Source organism: Penaeus chinensis, chromosome 3 (genome assembly GCF_019202785.1).
Source record: "Penaeus chinensis breed Huanghai No. 1 chromosome 3, ASM1920278v2, whole genome shotgun sequence".
Lineage (NCBI taxonomy): Eukaryota > Metazoa > Arthropoda > Malacostraca > Decapoda > Penaeidae > Penaeus > Penaeus chinensis.
The window spans coordinates 4,195,110-4,205,109 of record NC_061821.1 but is presented as its reverse complement, the minus strand read 5'-3'; the positions used below and the strand labels follow the sequence as shown (position 1 = coordinate 4,205,109).

Here is a 10,000-nt window from a genome sequence, read left to right as displayed (position 1 = left end):
ACTTCTTCAGTGTGAAAATAGAGGTTTGTGTGTAGTTAGAAACGAGTTTATTATGTGTGGATATTCGTGCTGATAAGAAGGTTTGTGTGTTGGATATACAGCTATTTACACACACAAACACACAGATACGTTCATGTTTATTGTAGTGTTTGTGTGTGCACATACCTACATATAAAGGTACATATAAACACACACATAACTATCAACATATCCACACAGACAAACACGTATCCAAACACACTAGTTACATTTTCACACTAAGGAAGCGAAATTAGTAAGTAAATAATAAATATCCACGCTTATAAACACACATCAAAATGTATAACAAACGATAGACCTGAGATACGTGTTCATGTGTGCGTTTATGTCTGTATGTTCATGTGAATGTGTATGTACACGCATGAATATCTTTCCTCCCTATATTTGGGTCAATATGCTGTCTAAACATAGATTCCATAAACCATGAAAGTCGATGCAGTATATGGTAATTAATTTGAAAAGGATTAAAGTTAATAATGAGTGTGAAGCCAGTGTATTTTCAGTAAAGGTTTAGTATTCATCATCTCTAAATACTATTGAATTCAACACTGTGGAATGCTGGGGGGGGGGGGGGGGGATAACAGCAGAATGTATTTCCTCAGGCAGGCATACCCTTTGAATAATTAGGTTTCATTATTAATTGTGTTTTTGTGTGTTGGAGATTTTTTTTTTTTTTCTATAATACGTGTTTCTGAATAAGGTTATGTTGATGTTTAAAGAAATAGAAGGCCTAACACGCAAATGGACACAAATACATAGTACACATTTATACAAACATTAAATACAAAGAAAATTATAAGTGTTAACCTGAACTAACATAAGCATATACACATGAACACATACGCACATGTTAACACACACATACGCTCATGCACACGCACACACACACACATAAATACACACACACACACACACACACACACACACACACACACACACACACACACACACACACACACACGCACGTACGCAGTTCCACTCACAACGAAAGCAAAAACAACAAAAATAACTAAGCATGAAATATTGCCATAAGAACAACAAAATAAAAACAATACTGCCACAAAAAAAAATATCATAACAAAACAAAAACAATATTACCACAACAACAACAACAAAAAAAACACAATAGAAACAAAACAAAAACAAAATTACCACAGCAACAACAAAACAAAATTACCACAGCAACAACAACAAAAAAAACAATATCACCCCAGCAACAACAACAACAACAAAATTACCACAGCAACAACGAAACAAAAACAAAATTGCCAATTCTAACTCACCGACTTATCATTGATATTGAACACCCTGCAAGACAGAATCGCCATCTTGCCCGCCTGGATAGTGACGTTCCTCGGCAGCGTCTTGTCGAAGCTCGGTCCTGGAGGAGGCCCTATCGCTGCGGCGTCCATGGGGGGGTTCGCCGCACCGCCTTCGTCAGGAGAACCCACGGGATACACGCCCACACGCCCGCCGTTCTCTTCGTCAGCCCGGAAGGCAAAACCTCTCTCGACCGACAGCCTGCCTCTGAATCGCCGACTGTCTGGGTAGCTGACGGGGTGGTGGTGTTGCTGGAGGTGTTTCTGTTGGTGTTGGTGGTGTTGGTGGTGTGGTTTCTGTTGGTGGTGATGGTGTTCTTGGTGTTGTTTGGGTTGTTTCAGTTGCTGTGACTGGGGGTGCTGGTTGTGATGATTGCTGTGATGATTTAAACTGTGGTGAAGATGGTTTTCGCGATGGTGGTGATGATTCTGGTGCTGGTGGTGTTGATGGTGCTGCTGCTGTCTGGCCGCCTCGTCGTTCGATCTCCGACGCAGTAATTTGGGCGAAAGAGTATGATGACCTGTTGAAAGAGAGAATGCAAAACGTCATTCAAAAGAGTTTCCCTCGAAAAAAGTTTCTTGGGTTCGTTTTCTTTTTTATTCCCCCAATCCCGTTTTCTTTCTCTCCCTCCTTTAATTTACTCTTTGATTACGTCTTTTTGGCGCAGAGATTAACGAAGGAATGTCAATATGAGATCAAAGGTGAGAGAAGACTTGTCCCTCATATTTACACATGATTTCGACGGTTATCTGTGTTTGAGGACTTAGATATAGAATATACATTGAAGTTACGTCAGATCTCAGGAAAAGGAAAATCTGGCAACTCCACTGAACATTCGAGCACTCCGATTCGCCAACTCGATTGTTTTTTTTTTCTAATCATGAGACTTTAAATACATTGCATTATTTTTATTATGCTAAAACTGTATTTTTACAATATTTTAATCAATTTTCCCCTAAAATCTGCTGCCTTAAACACCACATTATTATCATCTTTCATCATAAAGTTACTTGGCAAGGGAATCGGACGACTCCAGAACCCGGGTCGAGTTGCCAACTATTCCTTTTTTTCCTAAATTTGAACCGAGTATAATTACATAAACTGAACGCAGAGGAGGATGATCTGATTTTAATATCGAATAAGCTCTAATCACCGTGAACAAAGCAAGTAATTACTTTAAATATTTGATGTCCCTTCATGTCATTATAGATCAAAGACTCCCCTTTGCTTCTCATTTCATGCAATATGGACAAGATTCAAATCCCAGAACAGGTTGGATGTTCAAACAAAGATAAGTAAAGAAAGAATCATATACACGCCATCTCCTCAAACATATATATTTTTTTTTTTCTGTTTCCCTTTCCTTCCTTCTTCTCTTTTTCTTCCTTTGTATTCTTAATCTGCTTTCGCCATCTGTTCTCCCTTTATCTGTTTCTGTGCGTCATCTCTATTTTTTTATCTCTTTCTCTTTTGTCTTTTTCTTCTTTAGTCTTAATCCTACCCTTTTTTGTTATTTTTGATTTTTATTTGTTGTTATCCCTTTCTACCTTTTCGTCCCTACCTTCTCTTCTTTTTTTCTGTCTCCTCTGTGCCCCTCCTTCTCTGTTCTCTTCAATCCCTCCATTTTTATCCACCCTTCCTCTCTGTTCTTACCCTTCCCTTCCTCGTAACTTTTCTCCACCTCCCTCCTCTATTTATCCTTCAGTCCTCTTTACCCTCCTCCTCTTCCTCTCCTTCTCTTCCCTCCTTCCTTCCTCATTCTCCCTATCTCTTACATATATTCTCCTCACCTCCCCTTCCCTCCTTTCCCAACCCACCTCCCCTCACCTCAGTCCCTTCCCCTCCGTCACCTCACTCACCTGAGAACTTAACGTCAACTTTGTGACTGTGACCGGCGGTGTCTGGAAGATCAAGGACATCCTCTGGAAGGCGGCTGCGGTGGACTTTCCCTTCCGCCACGCCTGGGAGGGAGGCAGAGGGCGCGGGGGTTAGCGGCTTTTATGCGAGTGGGCGTGTGCGTCCAGCTCTCTCTCTCTCTCTCTCTCTCTCTCTCTCTCTCTCTCTCTCTCTCTCTCGCTCTCTTTCTCTCTTTCTCTCTTTCTCTCTTTCTCTCTTTCTCTCTCTCTCTCTCTCTCTCTCTCTCTCTCTCGCTCTCGCTCTCGCTCTCGCTCTCGCTCTCTCTCTCTCTCTCTCTCTCTCTCTCTCTCTCTCTATATATATATATATATATATATATATATGCATGCATGTCTATGTGTGTGTAATTTATATATATATATATATATATATATATATATATATATATATATAAATTATATATATGTATGTATGTAAACACACACACACACACACACACACACACACACACACACACACACACACACACACACACACACACACACACATATATATATATATATAAATTATATATATATATATATATATATATATATATATATATATATATATATATATATATATATAAACACACACACACACTCACACACACACACACACACACACACACATATATATATATATATATATATATATATATATATGTATATATATATATATATATATATATATATATATATATATATATATATATATATATATATGCGAATGTGCAGAATTTTATAAATCGATTCCGTTTGGTGTATGACTGCACTGACAAATTATATATGCAATCTCCATTAGAATAGGATATTTTTCAGCATGAAAATCCTTCACTCGGGAAGCAATTATACTGAAATGAAATGGCTAATCATAAATATGAAATATCTGAGTCGAAGATCTAACGGATTTTAATGGAAAAAGCAGATTCGAACGTTCAAAAATTCAAATCAAAGTCCATTTTTCCGGCAGAGTTAACCACCCAAAATATCATTTCAGTTCATTTTCAACTCTATCTTGCAGATTATCTTTATTTTTTTTATTTCTTTGGTGCTTCATAAAAAAACTTTTTTGTAGCATCTCGAAACACCAAACACTTTGTTGTTGTATCATGGTCGCTACAAAACACAATATCGTCGAAGTTTGTATTTGCAAATTAACAAAAAAGAAGTTTTTTTGTTAATCAATAGAAAACCCTTAAATTACTTCATACTGGTGCGATTTTTAATTACAAAATAAAAAAGTATTGTGAAAGCCTTAAATAAAATGGAAAAAGTACCTGATTACTCTTCAATTGATTTTGTTTATACACACCACTTGCAAATGTATATCTCAGATCAAGTCAAAACACTTTTTATTCATATTATATACAGTGTTTTCCATATATAAAGTCAAAGTTACAGAAAGTTTTGTTTCTTATCGTATCCACCGCGAGTGAGTTCCGTGTCCGAATCATAGAGCTGGATAATTCCAATGATCACAGGCATTTCCTTGTCTTATTGATTGAATTATCTCAACAAATCAAGATACAAAGTCCTTTTCATTGATATTCATGAGTCTGTAAGGTTATATCATAGAGGTACAGAATGATTTTGAAAACATTCATCCCACCCAAGTCAATACCAATATGACTCGGACACGCTGGGAATTCTTATCATGTCGTTCCAGCAAAAGACTTGATTCATTCCAAATTTCACCCATATCGAGTGCATATTTATTTCGTGTACTGCCAAAAAGATCCAGAAACAATTTATGCACCTTTGAAATATATATTTCTTATCAAGAAACTTATGATGCAATACGTAATTAGTGAAAATATAAGACCCCATCTAAGACTAGGTGAAATATATTTGAAAAATATAACGCTCTGATTGGTATACACACTAATACAACATGAAAAGATGTTTCAACGTTCCAACAATATGCGCGTAGAAAGTAATCGTGTATTAAAGTGTATCAAAGTGTCAGGGCTTTCGGAAATGCTACATAAAAAGGCCTTAAGTCTAATATATAAAACAAGTAAACGTCTCAAATCTAAAGAACGGCTCCTGGTGTAAAAAGTAGGGGCTTTATGCATTGCTGTTCGGAATACTCGTCATTTCGTCTCTGTCTATGTAAAATCATCGACTTTTTGTCTCCCTTCCTTCGTTTCTGTCTGTAAGCCTGTTTTATATGTATATCTATATCTATTTATATCTGTATCTATCTACCTATCTAGCTAACTGCACACACACACACACACACACACACACACACAGACACACACACACACACACACACACACACACACACACACACACACACACACACACACACACACACACACACACACACACACACACATATATATATATATATATATATATACACATATGTGTGTATGTGTGTCAGAAAGGGGGTGTATGTGTTTAAGTGTGCCTATGTATGCGCGTTCTCGTGTGCGTATGTGCACCTCTGTATTCCCCGCTTATTCACTGATCCACTGTTTATCTATATTCCATCTTTCTCCCTCTCCCTCTTCCCTGGTTCTCCTTGTCCACTCTGGCTTTATACTGATCGCCGCCTGGGACGTAATAAACACTAAAGGTAATGAGTCTCACCAATATTCAATAGTTCACGACCCTCACGCACTTCACACGGAGCTTCGTTATATTTGGAACCCTGGGTGTATATGTCTTTGTTCCGCTTGTGTCTGTTTGTCTGTATGTCTCTGTGTCTCTTTCTTTCCGTCTCTCTTTCTCTCCCTGCTTCTCTATTTCACTTTCTCTGTCTCTTTCTCTTTCTCATTCCCATTCTCTTTCTCACCCTCTTCCTCTTTCTCTTTCTCTTTCTGTTTGTTTTCCTCTTTATTTTTCTCTTTCTCTTTCTCTCTCTCTGCCTTCCTGTCTGTCTGTCACATAAATTCAGCAAGTAGATACAAAGATAGACAATTATAGAGATAGATAAATAGATTAGACAAATAGAGGGATAGACAGACACCTTCAGATCGAAAGATAGATCAATCGATAGACGTAATAATTCATAGATAGAGCGAGTAACAGACGTAATTACAGACAAACATATACGTGTACAAACATAACCATATCAACATGTTATAACCTATTGAAAATGTCGCCACACATTCAAGGTTAAAAGCTGCACAGTATTTCAAATCATATTTCCGTAACAACAAACCCTGATCATCAAAGCTTATGCAATCAAAGTCACACCAGGCAGATTGATCACCATGTCATAACAGTTTATCTGACTGTTAATAAGGACGGGGTTGATACAGTCATATATGTGTGCATAGATACAAATGCAACTTAATGCGTATATATATATAGGTATGGATACATGTATATGTATGCACACACACACATACACACACGCACACATGTACGTGCACGCATACACACATCTATACATATGCACACAGAGAGAGAGAGAGAGAGAGAGAGTCCATATACATATACATATATATACATATATATACATATATATACACACATATATATATATATATATATATATATATATATGTATATATATATATATATATATATATATATATATATATATACATTCCCTTCACAGTGACTTCCTCATCCAATTGATTAGTCTGCCCATCTAGTAATCATAAATCTTATAAGTAAAGTACACCTACGAAGGAATTCCACATACCACCTCATACCTCATACCACCTCGGCCTCATGTCCCCCGGAATTTGTCCAATCTGAGCTTCTATCTTCAATCACTTCCTGTCAGGCATATCGAGAGCGTGTTTGGTTTCGTGTTACGTGAGCCTTCGTAAACATTTTGTTGGCAGTGGTCTCTGGTCTTTCTCTCCGCTCATCCCGTCAAAAGGATTTCTTTAAATATTTTTATGTATATATACATATATATTCATATATATACATATAGAAACATTGTATATATATATATATATATATATATATATATATGTGAGTGTGTGTGTGTGTGTGTGTGTGTGTGTGTGTGTGTGTGTGTGTGTGTGTGTGTGTGTGTGTGTGTGTGTGTGTGTGTGTGTGTGTGTGTGTGTGTGTGTGTGTGTGTGTGTGTGTGTGTGTGTGTGTGTGTGTGTGCGTGTGTGTGTGTGCGCGTGTATGTGTGTGTGTGTGTACGTAGGAATGTATGTATGAATGCATGCATGCATGTATATATGTATGAATTGATATGCTTATATGTATGTATGCATGTCCTACATCACTTCTATCCCATCCCCGCTATGCCCTTGATGACACTTTGCAAAGGCACAACCTCTCCTCCCCCCCCCCCTCCCTCCTGGCAGACTCATCAACTTCCGGTCCTTGATCTGGCGAGGAAGACCGCTCTGCCTGTCATCCTCTTCGCAATCTTAATTACAGACTTATCTTTCACCAGGCTAAGACTCTCCGTCCGTCGCAGTTGGCACATACAGCCCCCCCTCCCCCCCTTATCTCTGAGGGAGACATCAATACCATACTCTGGTTCTCTCGCGAGGGGTAGCACTGAGATAAGTGTAAGATGAGTCCTCCCTGGTGTGCCTCATAACAAATATACGGCGGGTCTGTCAGGCGTGTGGTTAATAACGCCCACTTCTTATACGAGTCACGGTTTATTAGGTCGAATTAACAGCTTTTTATATTGTCTTTTATTCGTGTCAACGGAAGTATTTGTTAATCAGCTGCCAACTTTAATCTGAGAAGACAAGTCCTGTCCAATACCTCTCTTGTTTCCCTCACGACGTGACCTGACCTGACCTCTCTTAGCCTTCTTGATCTTGTCCTCTCTCGACGTGTGTCCTGTAATGTCTCCTTACATCTTTTTGTTGTTGTTGTTTTTATTCTCTTTTTTTTTCAATACTTTCTTCCCCTTTCTTCAAAGCTGAAGATGAAAGCGTAGTGGATGTCGAATGTGTCGCCTTGTTTTTCAAAAGGTTTCTTGTTTATATCGAGTTTTCTGTCATTACGTCAATGTGATAGATTGCTTTTGATAACATGTATCAGCAAATATTGGAATTGTGAATAAATATCAATAGGGGATTGTAAAAAAATATTTGATGAATGGACATAGATGATACGACTTGAATGTATACACACACACACACACACACACACACACACACACACACACACACACACACACACACATATATATATATATATATATATATATTGTAAGTGTCAGGAATGATTATAATGGACACCGAACATTTGAATAGATATGGAGACGCTCTGAATGTTAGAAAAATGCTGTGAATGTAGAATATATGTTAAATGTAAAGGTATAAATCTCTCTATATTTAGTCGATAAGTTAACCGGAAGTGTATCTTGCAATCAAAGGAAATTTAAAAAGAAGAAAAATTGTTGCAGAGATAAGGAAGGGAGAGGGAAGGGGAGAGGACAAAGGAGGGGAAAAGAAGAGAAGAGAGAAGAGGAGAGAAAAAATAGGAGAGAGAGAGAGAGAGAGAGAGAGAGAGAGAGAGAGAGAGAGAGAGAGAGAGAGAGAGAGAGAGAGAGAGAGAGAGAGAAAGAGAAGAGAAAAAATAGAAGAGAGAGAGAGAGAGAGAGAGAGAGAGAGAGAGAGAGAGAGAGAGAGAGAGAGAGAGAGAGAGAGAGAGAGGGGGGGGGGGGGGGGAGAGAAGGAAAGAGGAGAGAGAAGAGAAGAGAAAAAATAGGAGAGAGAGAGAGAAGAGAGAAAAGAGAAGAGAAAAAAATAGGAGAGAGAGAGAGATAATTTAAACAGACAGAGACATAGAAAACGACAACAACAACAACAACGAAGAAAAAGTATGTATAGGAGACGAGACACACACATTTTGGCTAAGAATTCACGCAAAAGACGACTTCATGGTGCATGGTGATAGGGCTGTTTCCCGGAGATCAATTGTCCAGAAGAAGTGGTGATTTGAGATAAAATTGGTAATGATAATGATGATGTCGATGACCACAAGGATGATAATGATAGGGATGATGATGACGATAACCATAATGGTGATGATAGTGATGATGATGAACACAATGATATTAATAGTGATGATAATGATGATGATAGTGATGGTGATGATGATGATGACGATGACCACAATGATGATGAGGACAATGATGATGATAGTGATGATGCTAACGATGATGATGGTACTATCGATGAAAATGATGACGATGATGATGATGACAGTGATGATGATAGGGAGTGACGATGATGAAGATAATGATGATGATAGTAACTGATAATGATGATGATAATGAAGATAATGATGATGGTGATGATAGAGACAAAATATGATAATGAGGAAGTTATAATTAATGATGGTGACCATTAAGATGATATTTTCGCATGTCTTACACATAACAACTGAACACAATTAATGGAATCACTCCTAATATGCACGCTTTGCAGACGTTATGGATAAGCAAATATGCATGAGATAGTAAATAATTCATACGTGTATAAATTTATTGAATCTTGTGTGATCAACATGAGATGAATAGATTTGAAGCGGATGACATAATGAATTGCAATAATTAATTTGAGTGATTATCGCCTTCATTACGAAGATCCACATACAACGGTGTATTCATAACGATAAATATTTATTCCTTGAATTATCATTTCAATATTCACTCAGCATATAATTGCAGTCATTATTGCAAGTGCACCATCGTTACAACATTACTAATGCAATTATTCGACTCTGATATAGCTCTGGCTCTCATATCACCGATTTTACATCAACAACACTATACAAAAACACTATTAGCG

At 37.6% G+C, this 10,000-nt stretch overlaps 1 protein-coding gene across 2 annotated transcripts in view; it reads right to left on the bottom strand.

The window, feature by feature from the left end:
- Positions 1 to 10,000, bottom strand: part of LOC125043270 (hemicentin-2-like) — a 75,827-nt gene that overhangs the window by 24,720 nt on the left and 41,107 nt on the right. For both annotated transcript variants that reach the window (XM_047639283.1, XM_047639292.1), the window contains exons 2-3: positions 3,219 to 3,320; positions 1,323 to 1,879 (exon numbers count right to left, since the gene is read on the bottom strand). In XM_047639283.1, the coding sequence (XP_047495239.1) occupies positions 1,323 to 1,879; positions 3,219 to 3,320 (659 nt within the window). The remainder of the gene's footprint in view (positions 1 to 1,322; positions 1,880 to 3,218; positions 3,321 to 10,000) is intronic.